A 20554-nucleotide genomic window follows, 5' to 3' on the forward strand; every position below is an offset into this window, starting at 1 on the left:
ATTAGGATTAGTCATGGGAGGAATCCTTAGATGCCCTCCATTTCTCTTTCTGCTTTTAAAGAGAGCAGGCATGCCCCCCTATAAGCCACTCTCTGGCTTAAAGTTAAAAGGGGACAATGGAACAATAAATAGAGTTCACGGAGCTGAGTGAGGAAAGTCCACATTATCTGGGCAGCCCTTAGCCTGAGAGTCACTTGTCCCCGGTATCCTGTCTCTTGTTCCTTACTTCCTGCTCCTTCTCTGGCTGGGTCTGGGTCCAGCCACGTCGTTTCCCTCTCCTGTAGGAAATATGGAAATAAATTAATTATCATATGGGTAAGACTTTATAACAGTCACCCACCCAGTCAATAAAGCCATCTACTGGAAATGGTCACGTGTTCCAGGGAGGTAGGTACATCCTGCAGAAAACTTCCTGGCCATGGAGTGACTGACCACCCCTGGTTTTATTTTTCAGTGAAGGTCAGTGTCAAGAGTAAGTGGACAACCCATTTCTCTGGAAGCTATTTTGACTTTTGACACAGAGGCCAAAGTGGCTTATAAGGTCCATTGGGTCCTGAAAGAACGGCAGGAACTGATTCCGTTAGTGGTTTCATTCATAAGCAGGAGATTGCAGCAGCTCCGTTTTCTAAACAACTTAGAGTGTCCCTTGTTCCCTGACAAATATTCTGTATTTTTCATGTCTCCATTTTAGTGAAATGGAGATGCTTAAGAGGAGTCTCAGATCTCACCAAGGGTAAAGATTCAAGGGGAGCCACAGGTTAGACTGCTTCATGTGAATGCCAAATTACATCCCAAAACACTCAGCGGGAAGTGACGAAGAAGTAAATACTAGATCAGATACTGGATAATATAGTTTTTTTTTAAGCACCCCGGAAATCATAAACCGAAACAGTACTCTGCAAATATATAAGACTGACAAGACACGATTTGCCTTTGGATTCACGTACAATGATTATGCATCTTATATTCACCGGATTGGTGGAAACGCCGATTTCAGTAGATTTAACTCTGGGATCTCCTTTCTAGGGAGGAGGACAAAAGTCTTGTCTCAGCGGGTTGGGGAAGCCATTAAGCTCCTCCACCAGACACACGCAGATGTGCGCTGGAAATGGCTGCTGTGGACACGCGTGAAGCAATCGGTATCTGCTGTTGTTGTTTGATGAGCTCCATAAAAACCACAGCCGGCCCCCTTCCAGCACCAGGCTCATTAATTTGAACTGTATGCGCAACATATTCCTCAGGCAAGGAGCAAATTTTAGGCCACGGAAAGCCAATGACCCATCTGTGACGGACTCCGTGGGGGGCCTTTTAAAGAGTCCTGAGACACGGAAGGAATGACAACGACATCCGATTTTAAGAATTATGTGCACCGAGGGTTTACGCTTGATGGCGAGGACAGTTCAAATAAGTTGTACCTGATGGGAAGCTTTGCACCATGTGAAGAAAGCGAAACCAGTGTGCCCTTGCCCACTCTGAGCTCCCCCGGGACAACTAATGACAGTGGCTTGGAGGTGGTGGTGGCTGGGGGTTGAGAGCAGGGTAAACCCGCTCCACGCTCTCTGGGAAGGAAATGGAGGGACATCCTGAGTGGCAGTCACCTGCCACGTTCTCCGGGCTCTGCGCTTCCAGGAACTCTCTCGGGTCCATCCTAGAGGATACTCTACCCACAGGAAACTTCCTAAATCCTTGGCTGACATGGGATTATGTTTATGATTGCAGAAACATCTGACAACCGAGCCCGGGTACCGTGCCAAGTACACGTTGACCACAATATAGAAAACCTGGTCATATACTTCTGTTCTCAGATTGTTTATGATGTAACAAGAAGGCCCCCCTGGAGAGTGCTGTCGGGTTGAAATCATGACCTGACTCTTGTTCATGCAACTAACTTAGAATGTGGAATCCCGTGAAAGGGTGAACTCGGCTCGGAGACACTTGTTCACGGGAAGTCAGGGTGGCTGGGTTATTTTATGTGGGTGCCCATTTCCCTTCATTCCTTTTCCTTTGCCATGAAGCACTTCTTTTGGTCATCATCATGACCGAAATGCCTAAAAAGTGAGTCTGGCCAGGTGCGATCGGTGGTGCACACCTGTGATCCTAGGGGCTCGGGAGCCTGAGGCAGGAGGATCATGAGTTCAAAGCCAGCCTCAGCAATAGTGAGGCCCTAAGCAACTCAGTGAGACCCTGTCTCTAAATAAAATACAAAATAGGGCTGGGGATGGGGCTCCGTGGTCGAGTGCCCCTGAGTTCAATCCCTGGTACCCCCCCTATAAAAAGTGAGTCTGGAAAAAAACACCGCGTCTATCCACGTTTTGGGGGTGCAAATATTTCTCATCCCAACTTGATTCAGACATTAAAGCACACCATGCCTTCTAATAGCTGATACTTTGAAAGAAGCCCAACTATAAACAAATAATTATATTTTATTTGGAAGTAGGGAGCATTTTCTAAATACTGAAGTGAATGGTCTGGAGTACATTCAAATGCACAGAGATGCAAAACCATTTTTTCCATCTCTTCAAAGGGGAGTTATTTTTACTCTCCATATAAAAGTCCCTTGAAAGACGCAGCAGTTGCAATTCCCGGGATTAACTTGGCACCTCTGAATGTATGCAATCATGTGTGAACTTTCAAATTCAAAAGTGTTTAAAATTGTTTTTATTAATGTACCACAGATATTTACAAGATCTTAATAATATACATTTTTTCTTCTTTCCAAACAAGTCTGTATTAAGAATTCGCATGTTGGAGGCTGAAGAGCATATTTACAGAATGATTTAGCTTTCAGAAAACTCCCAACCGTTTATGGTTATATTCATCGTATAAGCGGGTGAATAGCAAAACAGTAAAAAACCGGTAGGATGACGGACAGGAAATGGGTGCGAGGTTCTAAGACCTGATTTCCTCTGGAACTCAGACCTGCAAAATAAAAAGGAGAACACAAAACCACTTGGAAACATATAATGGCTCATTAGATTAATTCTTCAAGACACAAGACACTCATTTCTCTTCCAGTCATATATTTTATTATATTCACTTTAATTATAATATGTTTAATTTTAGGAGGTCCCTTTGCTCTTTGTTTTAGGCCGTTTTAAATGCAAAACAGCAGTCAAAGAGGGTCCAAATGGTGATGCCTGCCTGAGGTGCAGGTTAAAATTGGTCATGGCTGGGTGTGGTGGCTCACATCTGTAATCCCAGTGACCTGGGAGGCTGAGGCAGGAGGATCTTGAGTTCCAAGCCAGCCTCAGCAACTTAGTGAGGCCCTAAGCAACTCAACAAGACCCTGTCTCTAAATAAAATACAAAAAAGGGCTGGGGATATGGCTCAGCGGTTAAGTGCCCCTACATTCAATCCCTGGTACCAAAATAAATAAAATAAAATACATTTGGATGGCTCATGATCAGACATATCAGAGCCACAGGCCCTTCTCATTCCTTTTAAGCAAAGATACTAAAATATTCTTATATGTTAAGTCTGACTGATTGGCACTGGCCTGAATAAAGGATCTTACTGCCAAGTTGTGGCGGGGTTCATTATGAATGCGGTGGTTGATTGCTGATGTCTGCCCCGAATCTAGAAAGCCTGGTATGGGAAGCACACTTCTCACTTGCTACCCCTGTTCTATGAGACCTTTAAGAATCCATAAAAAAAAAAAAAAATTCTGCCTCTTTTGGTGCGAACAGAATGAATGAAGACATTGCCCACCAAGAACACAGAGGACTTGTGTTTTGTTTTTTGTTTTTTTCAAATGAATGAACCTAAGACTGCAATAAATAATGCACAATGCAGGTTGGAAAGATTAAAGAAAAACTGCCTCCTCCCTTCTGGTTCACCCATAAAAATGGAACCACAGGCCTTTTAGTTTCTCCCCAGTAATCTAACAAGAATTAGGAAGTTTCTTGGAGCCCAGGTTTCCTTGTGCAGCTGTTGAGACTGGAAAAATCTACAAGAGGCCCCCCCCCCCCCCCGGACCCCACTCACTGGACATTTTTGGAATTCTGATTTCCTCACTGCTGCTTCCGTCCCCGCCATCGCTGACCGTCCTTATCTCTACCAAGTAGTCTTCTTCAAAGGGAACCAGGAGCTCAGCGGAGGTGTTGTTTGTTTCCAAAATATGAGTCTTGCTCTGTCTGTTCTGCCGGTACAGAATCTGCATAAAATGGTGAATGGGGTTTAATAGGGACCCGAGCCTTGTCACACCCTGTTATGGAACACCATGAGGCACGTCATTATCCATACTGCGACCCTCATACGGAAGAGTCAAGGTGATGCCCCTGCTTTAAACACATTTGTGGCTAAGAAAAAGATCTCTCTGCCGGCTACTGTAATCCCAGTGACCCAGGAGGCCGAGGCAGGAGAATCCAAAGGGTGAGGCCAGCCTCAGCAATTTTAGCCAGAACCTATGCAACTTAGCAAGAATTTATCTCGAAAAAAAAAAAAGTAATCATCATAAATAAATAGGGCCAGGATGTGACTCAGTGGTGGAGCACACTTGGGTTCCATCTTACTTTTTTTTTTTTTTTAAAAAAAAAAAAAGAAAGAAAGAAAAAGATTTCTACTTTGGCCACTGTCTCTGGGATGACTAGATTTATCTCTGCTAATTAAATGGCTTGAGGCTATCCTCATTGGTGCTGGCTGTTTTAGGTTTTGGACCCATGTCAAGTGTCTGAGTATCTATCCCCACTGATGGGCACGCTGGGCTCTGGGTACTTGACCATACCCTTGTTAAATTATCTGAGAGATTTTGAAAGGTCACAGCATACTGGACCCTGAGTTCTAGAAATTCTATTTGAATATATCCTTTGACCTCAGAGACCCTTCACATCCACTACCCAAACACACATCACCTCTTGATGGCAAAAGGAGTCACCTTAAAAAAAAAAAAAAAAAACAATATTGAACCCTGTAAAATTTTGTATTATGATGGTCCAGGAAACGTCACTGGACGCAGACCCTGAGACCTTTCCAGTCAAGCACCTGAAAGCGCCAGGCTGAGGCAGGAGGATCTTGAGTTCAAAGCCAGCCTCAGCAATGGTGAGGCGCTAGGCCACTCAGTGAGACCCTGTCTCTAAACTAAGATCACCCTGTCTCCATAGGCAGCAAATTTGTCTTCTACTTTTTTTTTTTTTTTTAAATGACATTCCTGGTTCCCTGATGTCATAATTCATAGAACCAAAGGGAAAAGTAGGACTCACCTTGTAGCCCAACACTTCAGACTCGTTCTCCATGGTCTTCACGTGTTCCCAGTTCAAGCATAACTTGGAGTTTGAGAGCTTCCAGGCAATGTTGGCGGGGGGTTGGCTGGGGGCTTTGAAAGACAAAGAGGCCAGTGAATATTAATCAGCTCATGGCCACTGCACGCTGTGCTAACACGAAATGGGAAAAAAAAAAAACGAGTGTCCGACGATTAGCATAGAAGGAGCTAAAATGTTTTCGGTGTCATTTGAAATCTCGTGTTAATTGTAATCAGAGTAAGCAAAATTTATTCCAGTTCCGGTCATTTGAGAATGTCTTTGTGACAAGCGTATGAATTAATAACGGCTTCCCGAATGTCCAGTGTTAATTTATTAATCATTGGCTGTTGAGTGTTGTTGGTTGTGTATAAAAGAATCAGAAGTCTCTATGATTAGGATGGCATTGAGCTGTCAATCAATGGGTATGTTAAGCAAATTCTGGTGGCGTTGGAACTGTTTAGGACTCTTTGGCTGTAACACTGTAACCAACTCAAGATATCCTATGCAAAATATTAGCGGTTGATTTTAAAGAATATAGGGGAATCTGTTAGCAGAGTCTGGAGAAGAGAAAAATGTCAAGGTCTTAGCACAATCTGCTGTGTGTTCATATTAATATAGACCACGTCTTTGTCATTCTGAGTGTATGTGACAGAAGTCCTAACTGCCCAGACTATCTGAAGATGGAAAATGCCGCTATTCAAAGGTAGTTCAAGCTAGAATTTTCTGATGAGAAAACTCTGTCTATCTCAACTCTATCGCCCAAGCTGGACAGTGAGCCTGAAGCATGTCATTTAATGTAAATAGAGCTGGTGGGAACCCCAAAAAAGGGATTAAAAAAATCATCAGGAAGAGATTGATTATTCCAGGGAGTGTCTCCTCCAACTCCAAACTGTGGCTTTGAGTTCCTTGGAAGCAATGTTGTTTGGGAGAGAGGGAAAGGAAGGAACTAGAGGCAGCCTCCTAAAAGTACAGGATCCCAGTTCACCAAGACAGATTTACAAACAAGAAGTCCAGATTCCAGGCCGGGAAGTCACTCATCCCGACAAATACAGCTACCTGGGGGCAGACCAGGTCCGAAGGCGGGTCTCTTGATTTCCAATCAGGCGCATCCCTATGACAAGCAGGACAGAGATTTGACCTGGACAAAGATCTGAGCCCCAGGTGATTGTTTTTGGGATGTGAAAAGCGAGAAGAGATTTAACCTCATCCAGCTGCAAATCAAAGGCAAAGATAATTTCCTAGGAAGATGTTTCTTGGCAAGTCTTTTTGAGTTTGAGAAGCTGAAGGACCCTGATGGAAATGACGTCTGTTGGAATTTTCACTTAACTGCTGCCTCAGCTCTTACACACTGCCGCAGTCTCTGGCTGGGCACAAATCACGAGTCTCCACACAGCTTGTAGATTCAAACAGCAATTCTTTATTCCCGAACTCACACCGGCTGTCTACAAACACGCTCTGGGGGAATCCACGTTCTCTGCCCAAATCCACTCTCTGCCCAAATCCACTACTCTGCCCAAATCCACTACTCCACTGGGCTTCTGTCTCCCAAAATATACTGTCTGACCCTAAGAACTCAAGAGGAACTCAGCAGCAGGATACGCCCTATTCTAAAGGGGGAACACCCTAATCTCCTATTATGCTAAACTGCCCTATTCTAAAGGGGGAACACCCTAATCTCCTATTATGCTAAACCTCCCTGGTCCTTGAGCAAGGTCACCTTTCAGAAGTCCTTCCACTAGACAGCATGGGAGTAAGCTGGCAAGGAGATTGTCATACCTACTTGGCTGATGGCTCCCAGCAACACACTACTGGACATTCTTTCTCATTGTGCAGGATGCAGGGTGTCCCATGTGGTATGACCCTGCATTCCCTGGTCTCCAAATCCATTGGAACACCACTACTGCTCACCCGGCCACTAATGCCACCCTTGGGATGTGTAGACAGAGAAATGCTCCCTCCAATGCTCCCATGGGGGCTCCGTTTATTTTATTGTGAATTTATCATCATGAATGACAGTTGCTCTCGGCCACGTGTTTCTCTAACTTTGCACAGGATCTGAGCCTTCTCAACTCTGTTATTACCGGCCCCAGCACCGTCGTGCGTGGCACGGAAGAGGCACACAATTCAGGTATGTTTCACAAGTGACTTGCAATCAGATGGTGAAAGAAAACTTCTCAAGGTCCTCTGTCATTTTCTCAGGCCACATCGATCATGCCGTGGGCCACGGGCAGATTCGTAGGTGACCCAACGTGACCCAGCCATTCATTATGTTGTCCTACCTTCAAAGACAACTGCCGAAGTTGGACCCACGGCAGTCCATGTGTGTTCGTAAGATGGACAGACCCATCGGACTGACCGTCTCCTAGAACGAACCCGGCCCTAATTAAAGGCTGGAGAAGTCTATGTTCAGCAAAGGCTGAATGCATCCCTGCCAATACATTTACCTCTGAAGGACCAGATGGCAATATTAATGATTTTGTAACTATCCTCCTGTATTTTACTCCAAAGTGTCTTTCCTCATCTGTCTTTTTTTTCTTTTCCCTTTTCTCAGCTGTTAGGGAAAAAAAAAACATAAGTAATGCGAAAAGTCTCACAAGATATTCCGGCTTTAAAAATCTAGTATACTTTTTGGTTGTCTTTCTTTGATTTCTTGTTCTTTAAGACCGAGCAGCAACATGAACTTCATCATGCAATCAATACGCAGCAAATAAAAATTCATCCTTCAATGTCGTTGGGCCTGATGGATTCGGAACATTTCTTCGGGTGCTGGGTTGGATTTGTTTGCTCACGTTAGAGAAAAAGCACTGTTTTGAACATCCAGAGTTCACTGATGAAGCAATGTGCAAGAAGGAGACAGAGAACTGACTTACACCAGCAGTGTGGATGAGTGAGTTGTGACCTTGTCAATAACCTTGTGATTGACATGTTTGCTTTTGCTTCCTCATCAACCAAAGCAGAAGCAAAATACCCCAATAATATATGAGGGGACTTCCACTAGGAGTGAGTACTTTGGAGTGGATGGCCAGTTACATGGATTAATTAGAATGCTTTATTTTTCTTGCTATCACAGGGGTAGAAAGAGGCGGCCTTTGAAGTCAGAGAGAACTTGAATTTGCATCTATTCTCTGCCAACAGTCCTGGGTTGTCTTATTTTTGAAATGAGACTAATCACTCTGAGTTTATAGATTCTCAGCCTATATGAAACAAAATGTGAAACGCGCTTCTCTTCCTTAGTGGTACATATTAAAAAAACAACAACTCAATAACTGTTAATTCTCTCTCCTAAGACCAGACGTTCGCCACTGTGGTGTTATGACATAATCAGTTTTTCAATGGTGTTCAACCGTGGTTTGTTACCGATAGTAAAATTCAGAAGTGGGCAATGGATTCACTTCTTAAGTATATTTAGCATATATTCAAGACTGTCCCTTAATAATACAACTCTCACTTGCTTCTTTATAGGCTTTTTGAAAGGAAGATGCAAATGGAAGACTCTCAGCTAATTATCTGGGAAGTTCTACTAGTCTCTAGCCTTTATCTTTATCCACAAGGGGTTCTAAAATGACCCTGCCACATATCTGCCATTAAAAAAAAACAACAACTCTGAAAGCTCTGTCACCTTAAAAAGAACACTGTTACCAGTTCTGTCTCCATGAAGCTCATTAAAGTGGATTGCAAATATCTAGAATGGAATTGTAATTTCTATTACCTTAAAAAGCCAAAGGCCAGGTGTGGAGGCACATGCCTATAATCCCAGTGGCTCAGGAGGCTGAGGTAGGAGGATAGTGAGTTCAAAGCCAGCCTCAACAAAATCAAGGCTGCTAAGCAACTCAGTGAGACCCTTCCTCGAAATAAAATACCAAATAGGGCTGGGAAGTGGCTCAGTGGTCGAGTGCCCCTGAGTTCAATTCCTCATACCCCCACCCCCCAAAAAGCCAAAGCCCTTCCCGTGGATTATATGAAACACATATCACGAAGCCTGTACCAGGTTTACACTGGTAAACTAAACAAACAAGTACTTCTTCTAGTTAAAAAAAAAAAAAAAAAAAAAAAGTTTTGCAGGCAATTTCCAAGGACGAAATCATTTCCTATTAATCAAATGACAAAGCGACATTAAACTAGCCTCCACAGCTCTAATGGTCTCCCTGTAATCAATTTTTCTGTAGATGGCATTTATATTCAACTGTAGTTCACACTGTGAACTCAATTCAAAAACAACTTCTTATGTTACACTTCTGAGTAACAGCATGGGGCTGACATTTGGGCAAGAGAGAAAGCACATAAGTGCAAGAGAGAATAAAAGCTTAATGCTTCCTTTATGTCTAAATATGGATTGATTGCATATTTACAGCAAGAAAGAATCCAGCACCCAGCGCTAGTCAGTCAACGTCAGGGGCCAAACGGAGACAAAATTTGTAAATACTTTCTGCTCTTGTTTCTTCTCGCGTCTTTCTACGCGAGCAGGGCTTTGTTTGTTTTGTTTTGTTTTGTTTTTCTTTTCCTCTTAGAATTTATGTAAACATTTTCCTTCCTTTGGTTGAAAATCTAAATGCCTTGTAAGTGATGTCTGGGTGGATCAGAGTGTATTTGGAGATCCGCTGAGCTGCCTTTTTGCAAATGCATCCTATCACTAAGCCACAGTCCTTACAGCTGAATCGCTGAGGTTTATTAAAGACAGCGACACCACTGTCATCATGGTCATCCACAGCGACAATAGTAGCACACTGAAGCAACTTTGTATTATGCAGTTTTTTTTTTTTTTTTTTTTTCAATGTACAAGTCCTTCGGTCTTCTAATTCTTTGGATCTTTGAGGACCTATCCAAATATGCATTCTTCCAGGACAGGTATCTCTTCTTAGATATATCTGAGACTCTTATTTTATTCACAGTATTTCCATAATTCATTATTATTTCAACTCCATCTTTGCTTACTTTCAGTTATTTTTCTACCACAAGAAAAAGTGCCCGAAGGCAAGAATCCCAAAAGCCACTATCTCTTTAGTGGATAAACAAATCATCTTATTTCCAGAAAAAAAAAAACATAAATAAAAAAAAGCTTCCACCTCCTTTTTAGCTTACCCAATCAGACCAGGCAGAGAATTTTGGTAAATATGAGCTCTGCTGTCTCAATTCCCAGAGGAAGATCAGACATCAGACAGAGAATCTACAGGCAGTGACAGTTTGAATGTGTGATGGATACAGAATTTTTTGATGTCACCATGACTCAGAGGTGATGGTGGTGATATTTCAAGGATGTGGAGAAATCCAAGTGAAATCCAAGGCTGGTATTTAGAATCAGGGCTATCTCCAACATTTCATTAAAGGGATTTCTCCTGTAGGCGGTGGGTGTCCTTCCAGAAGAAAATTTCTGCCACGAATTTATAAAGAGAAAATTGGGCAGCAAAGAGCGGTTCCCTCCTGCTCTCTAACAATGCCACCATGTGCAATCCCCTCTAAAGAAGAATCCCACACAACAGGAGGCACGGAGCGCTCATACGGGGCAGCCACTGGGTCGCCAGGGTGTCCGCTAGCCACATCTTTGGGGTCTCAGCGCTAGGGCTAGAGGTACACAGCATCCTTGCTCCTCTCTCAGATGAGAAGGTGGATCCAGAGTTGTCAAATAACGTGGACGCGTCACACAGATGGACGAGGGCTGAGCGGGAGTCACATCCAGACGACTGTCAGAGCTAGTTGAGGGGCAGGAGAGGAAGGGACTTTGAGACAGACTGGCCAAGATCGAGTGTGTCTTTTTTTTTGTTATTTTTCATTCTATGGGGAAAAAGAGAAGAATGAAAATGTGGGGACACCGGAAGGCTAGGTTTCCATTTTAGGCCAAAAAAAAAATTTTTAGAGTACTTTGAGGCTTCATTTGGAGGGAGAAGGACTACTCAGAGGGTTGGAGAGTGCTTTAGTCAGCTATTCGTTGCTGTAACCAAAAGATCTGAGAAGAACAACTTAGAGGAGGAAAGGTTTGTCTGGGTCCTTGATTTCAGAGGTTCAGTCCATAGTTGGCTGATTCCACTGGTAGACGGGGGTGAACCCAGCCTAATTCCACCTGAAGATTGGGAGCCATCTCGTCACAAGGTCATAAAAAGTTAATTTCTATTTTACTGTAAATTCCTGCGATTTCCAAACTTGCTTGGAATGCCTGCCCCGTGCCTTGAACTCACCCAACGCCTGGCTTTCCCTGACCAGATAACAGCCCTCTCTGAAACCTTAGCGGTGCCTCATAAATTCCGGTGTTGGGGTCTAAATTGAGTCCCTAACTTGAAATGTTGAACCGTTAAGATCATTCACCTACCCTCTGCCTTTGGATTCTGCTTGTCAAAACCCTGTTATCTGTAAGTTCTCAAGACACCCCCCTTTTGCAACTTTTTTTTGTGCTATAAAACCTTGTTCCTGGAGAGCTGGGGTGCTGATCTCTAACCCACGGATTTTGGGGAGAGACAGTCCCGGCCAGCCGGAATTAACAAGCTTGCTTAAATCTGGTTTAAAATTGGAGTCGGTGGTCTTTTCTTTGCGTCGTGGTTTAATGGTGGAAAAGGAAATCAGCTGAGGACATGGCACCAGGAAGCAGAGAGAGAGAGAGAGCTCGAGCTCTGCTCAACAGGAACAAAATATAACCCCAAAGGAACACCCGCAGTGACCTACCTCTTGCAGTGAGGGTACCCCACCTGCCTGCGGTTACCACTGTTCATCCATCCGTGGATTCATGCATTGATTAGGTTACAGCTCTCATCACCATTTTGCTCCTGAAATTTGCTGTATATCCTCACATGGAAGGTTTTGGGGAATACTTCATATCCAAACCTTAACAGAGGGGGATATTGTAAACCAGAGCAGTGGAAACAGGATGAAGAGATTTCATGCTTCCAGTGTATCAGTCTAATGGATGACGTGGAAGCACCTTCCGGAGCCTTCCTGTCCTCGTATCTAAGAATGACAATACGAAACTCCTTGATTTGCTGCAGGATTAAGAGGAGAGATGCAGTTTGAAGAAATCAACGCAGGCTCCGAGTCACAGGCTCGGAGTTCCATATTCCATAACTGTGGCAGGCAGAAAAATAGTCTCCTAGAAAGGTCCACCTCCCGATCCTCAGATCCTGGGGCTGTGTAACTCTACGTGGAAAAGAAGAGCTTGCTTGTGGGATTAGGTTAAGGATCTTGGTGTGAGCTAAACACCCTGGATTGTTCTGGTGGATTTGATGGGATCCTAAGGGTCCTAAAGAAAGATTGGAGTAGACAAGAGAGTCGGAGTTCAAGGAGCTGTTCTTACAGTAGCAGAGGGTCAGAGGGGAGAGAGAGAGAGAGGAAGCTCCCCAGGGCTGCTAGCACTCAAAGTGTAAAATGGGAAGCAGGAATTCTCCAGAAGCCAGGAAATCCCAAGGAACAATTCTCCAGATTCTCCAAAGGCAGGGCTGTCCTTACCAACACGGAGATTTCTACCCAGGGAAGCTATTCTTCACCTCTGAACTCTAAAAGCATATGGCGATCCATTTCTATTTGTTCTAAAATACTGTCTGTGGCAACTTGTGACAGTATCGCTCGGAAGCGTTAGCATTCTGGCCTCACGACGTCTGACATGTAGGATGTCAAAAGACCGCGATGGAAGGGGGCCTGGTGTTCAGATACAGCAGGATAGAGATTTGTGGCACCTCCTTGCTCTCAGGGGCTTGTTGGCTATTATGTTAATGGCATTGAAGCATACAGGCTGGTGAAAGCCAAAGTTTTGAGAAATATTGAAAGTAGATTTTTTTTTTTGCGAAATAAATTGGGACCTGCGAAGGATTTTGTATTTGATTCAATTCAGAAAGAACACAGAGGCCTCCACTTAAATCTTTCTGATTCTCATTTCAATTTTTCCCTTAGCAGATACACACACGACCACTCCATTTTGGCGTGATGTCATTCCTGATTCATGAAACCATTTCCAAAAGATATATATCTCTGACATTTTTATGAAGTGATCATGTGCTATTAGATCAAACCACACAGTTGTTTTCTTGGCATTTGATCCAAATTTCCATCAAATCCGTGCAAGTTGTTCTGCCGAATAAACTTGATGTTAAAAAGAAAATTTTCTTCTTTGGAAGACATAGATTAGCACAAAATAATGCACATTGATGTTAGGCTGCATGGGCAATCAAATAGCAAATGCAGGTCACAGAAGAAAAGTTCTAATTGAGGTTTTTTATCTATCTTTTGTATGTCATATATCATGACATATCTCAGAAATGCATACGTATTTATGTATCTGGACACACACAGCAATCTCATTCTGAAATACATGCTTCGTTCACTCTTCAGGTCTCAGCCACCTTAAGCTGATCAATGGGATGATACCTATAATAAATCGACCTCAATCCGGGCTCCATGACTGCACTGAATTGTCTGTGAGCTTTTCACGATACAAATCTGTGCTTTTTAAAACAACAACAACAACAACAACAACAACAAAAACCCAAAAACAAAAAACAAGAAAAAAACTCAAAAAAACAAATACTATTCCTACATGTTCCTAATCACCTTTGATTTTGCTTGATATAGAAACTGAATTCCATCCAGAATTTTTGTGACGTTGGCGTCGCTCCATCAGCTAGAACTGAATGTCCGGGCAATCTGAAAACCACTGATTGATTGGAGATTTCCATTACTAGCTGCAGAATAGCTGATTTCTGGACGACTTCAGAACAAACACAGAAACTTATCCTAATACAGCTGTCTGTCAATGACTACATCACTTTGGTGCAGGTAGAGCAAGACAGGGGGCAGAACAGAGCCCCATCTCTAGCTGATCCACTTGTGGGCATCCGTCAGAGGAAAGCCTATCTCAGGCTGAGTAGATTAGAGCATCACTGGTCCAGGAACTTGTCGTCCACACTTTCCACTCCCTAGAAATGACTGACCCCTGAGAGTTCTGTTTGTCTCCCTCTTGATGGTTCCTAAGCACTTGGTATTGCCGATGGTCTGCTCGTTGTTAGCGCCTTGTTTGTGCTTCACTGATGATTTAGGAAGGTAGTGCAGACAGAAGAATTTCCCATGAACAGATTAGAAAATTAAAGCAGAAAAAGATGGAATTGCCTTATCACTTCCTGTCATATGATGAGCATCAGTGATGTACCCAGAATTAGCACAGATCCCTGAATTGGTACAGCTCTGGTACTGACTGGGCCGTCACTGGATCATCTGTTTATCCAAGGGTCTGTTAACTAAGATGATTTCCAGGTTCTTTTGGGCCATGGTGAGTGTAAGCATAAAGGGAAAAAACCCTTAATATCACCTGATTTTCAAACTCTTCTCAACCGTCTTTCCCAAAATGCAAGAGTAGTGACAACACAGCATTCATAGGCAAGTGAGAGCTTGGCCTTTTGTTGGTAGCATTGAATTTATGTCTTAGTCTTTCTTAAAATTCAACAACTACAAAAGCCCACAGTTTTACTTTTCATGGTTTCAGTTAATCCAGGCTTGATGATAGACTGAGAATATTAAATGGGATATTAAAAAACTAAATAATCTATAAAATTTAATTGCAAGCGGTTGTATTGACGAGATCTCCCGATGTCCCACTCCTTCCAACCCAGGACATGAGTCATCCCTTTGTCCAGCGTATCCAAGCTGTATAGACTATTCGCCCGTTAGTCATTTGGTAGCCATCTCAGTTATCGGATCAAGAGTCAAAATATGGGTAACTTATGTTCATCTACTATGTATGAGGGATACATAAACATATAAAATCACAAAATATTCACATGACAGCTAGGATTCACTCCTATTTGATCAGACCATTCCCGATTTTTCACTGTGCTCGACATTGTAGAATATGTGTTCCTTACTGAACTCAGGCAGAGGGCAAGGGCAACCGTAGTCAGTGATCACCTCTGATTTAGTAGCCCCAACGATGTGACGGAAGCCAGGGCGATTACAAAAGGGAGATGGGTGAGAGTCAGCAAAAGAGTTCATCCTTAGATTTCGGGGGCATCCAAGTGAAGTACAGTGACAGATATCCTCGGAGGAAAGATTAAGGTATCCAACAGGGTACACGGTCAGACTCAAATGATAAATAAAACAAAGCAAAAATAAGGAAAAACTATTTGCTCATCATTTACTAAGCGTGCTAAGCACTTGCTAATAAGTTTCCCTTTCAACCTTGGACAAAACTCTAGGAGACCACCAACGCAAATTTTTCTCCGTTTAACAGGTGCCACTGAGACTCGGTGAGAGAGGAACCACTCAGTATTTCTGGGATGGGAGGTTAGTTTTTGAACTCATTTGGGGAAGAGCAAACTGAAGTCACCGCTCTTCAGCATCACCCTCTTCTGTCTTTAAATGCTGACAGGGCTCCATCCTCGGGAATTCCAGCAAGATCCCAAGAGTCTCTCTGGGTTGTCACCAGAGGGTTTAAACAGTTATTGACATTAAAGGTACACAGGCAGTCACCACAGGAACCCAGCAGTAAGGTCCATTTACTTACTACTCAGGAAAGGACGAGTCTCATTTTCCCAAGGTGTGGGGGCGGTGGATACTTACGGGACTTTTTGGTGGTGACGTTGACCGGGGGGCTTGAGGGACCTGTCCCCGCGGTGTTATAAGCTCTCACAGAAGCAAAGTAGATGGTGTTGGCTTTCAGTCCCGTGATGTTTTTGGTGGTGACATTTCCACTGACCCGGGTCCTACCGACCATGGATTCCTTGGAGTCGTCCGTCCAGTATAAGATCTGGTTATTCAAAGAAAAGAATAAGCCATTCACGGCTTTCCAACAACCCATCGACTGCAGGCATTTGGAGAGAGACAGCGTCAGAGACAAAAATGATTCCCCATTACCGACGAATGTGGCAAAACAACCAGATTACTGAAGTCTGATACATAAATAAAAAAAAATAAAAGATACTATAGGTGAATACATATTCTTAATAAAAATTAGAGAACCCGGGCTTTCCTAAATTTCCAAACTTGTGCGAAGGTTATGGGCTTCAACAAAGAGTACAAAACACATCTGGACCAAAACAAATTTCATGCGTCAATCAAAGGCACTAGCAATGATGTTCTGCTATTGCCATTAACTCCAGAGTTCTTTGGATCATAGGGTAGTTAATAATTGAACTTATACTGATCCTTTTCATGATTTTAGACACAATAAAAAAGAAAAAAAAAGAGAATAAAGGGTAAATACCTATTTCTAAGCCCTTACAGCCTAGTTAGGAGATTAGAATAGCTATGTGGAATGAAACCATGGGATGTTTTCCAAAGATGTGAAACAGGAAAAAAAAAAAACTATAAGAATTTGGAGAAAGACAACATGGATCAGAGAACAGTCCTAGAGACAAGCTTTGAGAAATAAATAGGGTTCAGATAAGAGGTGTGGCACTCTAGACATGGAATGGAAGGATACTACCAAGTGAGTTTAACTTAACCTCTCGTCTGGATCAGAAGGTTCATGTTAAAAGGAAAACGACCCTTAACATGGATGCGCCTCTTAAATTTTAACAAGTTAATATTGATGACAGGTGCAATGCTCTATATCAGGTTTCTAGAACTTGCTCATCTTATTTGACTGAAACTGTGTGCCCCTTGAAATGCCTATCACTTGTTAATTTTCTGCTTACGATCACTTGGAAAGATTTTCTTCCCTTCATTCCTTCTTTATCAGTTCAGAACTTCCTTGGCCACATGCTCCCACAGTGAAGAGGTCCCTTGGCACAGACCCCAAAGCAACTGGCCAAACAATCATGACCTTAATCCACCAAAACCATGAGCCACAATAAGTCTTCTTTTTAAGCCGATTATCTCAGGTCTTTTGTTACAGCAATGAAAAGCTGACCAATACAGACATACACTGTGATACAGTGTAACCTAGGTCAGGGGTTCAGGGATGCTGTGCGTGAACTGGTGCCTTTAGAGGAAGCGGAAAGTGCACCTAGATTACCTCATAGCCTAGCACTCGTCCTGTGTTCCTGTTCCAGGCAATAGCGTTCCATGACACCTCCACTTCAGAAGCAGAGAAACTCTGGACGGAAGTTCCCTTTGGGGCCAGCTGAGGTTCTACCCATTACAGACAAAGACAGAGCCATCCGTTAGCAGAGAGGGGCTTCCAGAAAACCAATGCCAAATGCACATCAGTTCTCGAGTGGAGCCAACCCAGAACTAAGGTCAACTCACCGTCTTCCCCGGAGTAGACGATGGACACGGTGCTCAGGGAGCCCTCTCCTTCATTATTATAGACCCCCACTTTGACTTCAAAGGGAGACAGGGGGGTGATGCTGTCGTTGCGGTAGATGAACCTGGAGGATTCCACAAAGGCGACTCTCTCCTTGGTCCAGGTGGTCGAGCCCACGGGCCGGAACATGACGATGTATCCAAACCCTTCTCCGTTTTGCAGCTCTTCTGGAATGGACTTGGTCAGAATGTGGTCAGTCAACTCAGCACGGGCCAAAATACGGTAATGAGCTCTTACAATATTTAGTGTTATCCGGCATTTCTTTGATAGAAACGAACATAGGTATTGGCCCTGTTTAGTGACGTACTGAGAAAATACTCTTACTTGGAATGCCAATAGGAAAATGATCCCAAAGAAAGGTATTCAGAGCAATAGTTGAAACTTTAAAAATAAAAATAATAAAAAAACCAAATCCTATTCATTTATATCTAGTTCCTTAATTGTTCACGAATGATGATCATATGTGGTCTAAAAGATACATGGTTTCGAGATAAAAACTAAAACATGATTCTAAAGTCAGCGCAGAATTCACTTAGTAACTGTTTAAAACTCTGTATGTTTTCACTTCACAAGAAAATCTTGTAAGATATGGGTGATGAAATTATGTTACAATAACATACCCTTTAAGACAGAACGTTTCTCACAAGAAAGCCTAAAGGATCTCCTAGTATCTTTAAAACCCATATCTTCATTTGTAGTGAACTCCTGTGCGTTTTTCCTGACACAAGCAAATACGTGATAATCTCCACAGAGATCAAATTCTATAAAATACATCCCCAAACCTGAAATTATTCAAATCGCAAAATATAAATAAGTACCCATTTCCCCAGAACTCTGTAAGTAAGAAAAATGATAAGTAATCACATAGAATGAGGCAAAGGAAAATGAATTTGGGCTTGATTCTGGACGAGTATCCACCTGGTTATAAGAAACTTGTATTTAAAAATTGATGACTTGGGGCTGGGGTTGTGGCTCAGTGGTAGTGTGCTTCCGTAGCATGTGTGAGGCACTGGGTTCGATTCTCAGCACCGCATGTAAATAAATAAAATAAAGGTCCATTGACTAGTAAAAAAAAAAAAAAAAAAAAAATGTTTTTAAAAAAGCAATGACTTTGTTGTGTTTTTCCAAAGGAAAAGCTTTTCTGATGCTTCCTTAATATTTTGGTAAACTAAAGATGCACACCTAACAGGGCATCATAACCTGAGTCCCTCAAGTTCCCAGTGACATTTCTGAGACCCTCCTTATCCGTGGGAGTTCATTTACTATACAGTTGCAGTATCCCCCAGAGTTACACCACGTCTGATGACCCAGCTACAGCACCAGAACAAAAGGGACCATCTTGCTCAGCATCTATGTGTTGTTCTAGTGCAAAAATCTCTGTGCTCTAGACCAGGAGTGGTGGTGTGTCCTGTAATCCCAGAGGCTGTGGAGTCAGAGGCCGAAGGATTACAAGTTTGAGGCCAGCCTCCACAACTTAGCAAGGTTCTAAGCAACTTAGCAAAACCCCATCTCAAAATAAAATAAAAAAGGTCTAGGGATGTGGTTCCATGGTTAAGTGCTCTGCTTTCCATCTCTAGGATCCATCCCACCAAAAGAAAAAAAAAAAAGAAATCTTTGGGCATGATAGTAACCAACAGAAACAACTTCTGTCACTCAGAGAGTTCACATCTGAGGTAGGAGGACTGGGTGGTGGGCAATCACAGGGCAGGCAATAAGCAGAAGGTGGTCAGTAGCAAGGGCACTGGGGCACCTAGAAGCTAAGTAAAAGAAGCTCTCAATTAGACACAGAGAGGACTGAACTAGTAGCCAGGTATAAAATTGGAAGCAATGGGAAGAACTGAGGCACAGGTGAGGATTATTAAAGCCAGGGATTGTTCACAAGAACAGGTGGTTCTGGATGGGACTCCTGTGCTCAGAACAGAGATGAACAAAGTTGCAGCTCTCCCTTTGACCTGGCTGCTAGGTTGCACCGACATTTCCCTGTCCTTGTTACCTTCCATGTAGCTTTAAACTAAATCCCCATTAACCAAGATGACCTGAGTGATTCTCTGTTTCCTGCCATGCGCAACAGTCTTAGAGATACAGAAAGTGAATAGAACAGGGAAGATACAGCTTCAGAAATCCAACAAGGATGCTGGGTCCTTCTATCAGCGTGTCTCTTCTGTTTGACAAGGAGACCAGCATTAAAGCAGTTGGTGAAACTAGGCACACACCTGTCATCCCAGCGGCTCCGGAGGCTGAGGCTGGAGGATTGCGAGTTCAAAGCCAGCCTCAAGCAGAAGCGAGGCACTAAGCAACTCAGTGAGACCCTGACTGTAAATAAAATATAGAATAGGGCTGGGGATGTGGCTCAGGGGTCAAGTGCTCTTGAGTTCAATCCCCGGTACACCCTACCACCACCAACACCCCCCCGTCCCCCCCCAAAAAAACCCAAATAGTTGGTGACAGGAAGAGATTTGTGAGAATTTTAGAAACTTGCTGGAATATTAGACTGGTCGGAGATGCTTCTCTGAGCTCAGATGTCATCAGAATGCTGATTCAGAATTCATGGAGATCTGCATGTGTCAATTGAGTACAAGGACTTTCTCATGGGGTTCCTTCAAGAGGGGTCTAAGTCCTGCAGGTTCAGTTGAAGGGGAACCAAAGAGAGTTCTTTTACATTTTTTTCTTTTCTTTCTGTCTTTCCTTTTTCATATGGACCGAGAGTCAGAGGGTGAAGAAATGTGCATAGCTGTTTCAAGAGAGCAAAAATGAGAATTTCCTCCTTTAAATAGAGAAAGGGGTCAGTAGAATGAAAGAAATGCAGAATTTCTAGAGGGAGTGAAATCCACTGCAGATAGATAAAGACTAATAAGTCAGTTTGCAAGCACAGCTTCGTAAGAACTCAATCTACAGTTAGAAGCCAAGGCTCGGCAACCTCCGCAGCCTTCTAGCCAAATCTGGCGCTCAGCCTGGTCCTGAAAATACAGGTTTCAGGAACACAGCCACCCATGTTCATTTATATGTGGCCGGTGGCTGCTGCTGAGCTACAACAGCCCCGCAAAAAGCTAAAGAAGGATCCTGTGGCCCACAAGGTTGACCAATTTCACTCTCTGACCCTTTA

At 43.1% G+C, this 20554-nt stretch overlaps 1 protein-coding gene across 1 annotated transcript in view; it reads right to left on the reverse strand.

The window, feature by feature from the left end:
- Window positions 1-2815: 2815 nt before the first annotated feature.
- LOC143385574 (contactin-6) overlaps window positions 2816-20554 on the reverse strand; it is a 160542-nt gene continuing 142803 nt past the window's right edge. Inside the window, exons 16-21 of the mRNA XM_076841033.1 lie at window positions 17394-17628; window positions 17161-17276; window positions 15765-15951; window positions 5199-5311; window positions 3985-4153; window positions 2816-2919 (exon numbers count right to left, since the gene is read on the reverse strand). Coding sequence (XP_076697148.1) covers window positions 2816-2919; window positions 3985-4153; window positions 5199-5311; window positions 15765-15951; window positions 17161-17276; window positions 17394-17628 — 924 coding nt within the window. The remainder of the gene's footprint in view (window positions 2920-3984; window positions 4154-5198; window positions 5312-15764; window positions 15952-17160; window positions 17277-17393; window positions 17629-20554) is intronic.

The sequence above is a fragment of the Callospermophilus lateralis genome, chromosome 20 (assembly GCF_048772815.1).
Source record: "Callospermophilus lateralis isolate mCalLat2 chromosome 20, mCalLat2.hap1, whole genome shotgun sequence".
Lineage (NCBI taxonomy): Eukaryota > Metazoa > Chordata > Mammalia > Rodentia > Sciuridae > Callospermophilus > Callospermophilus lateralis.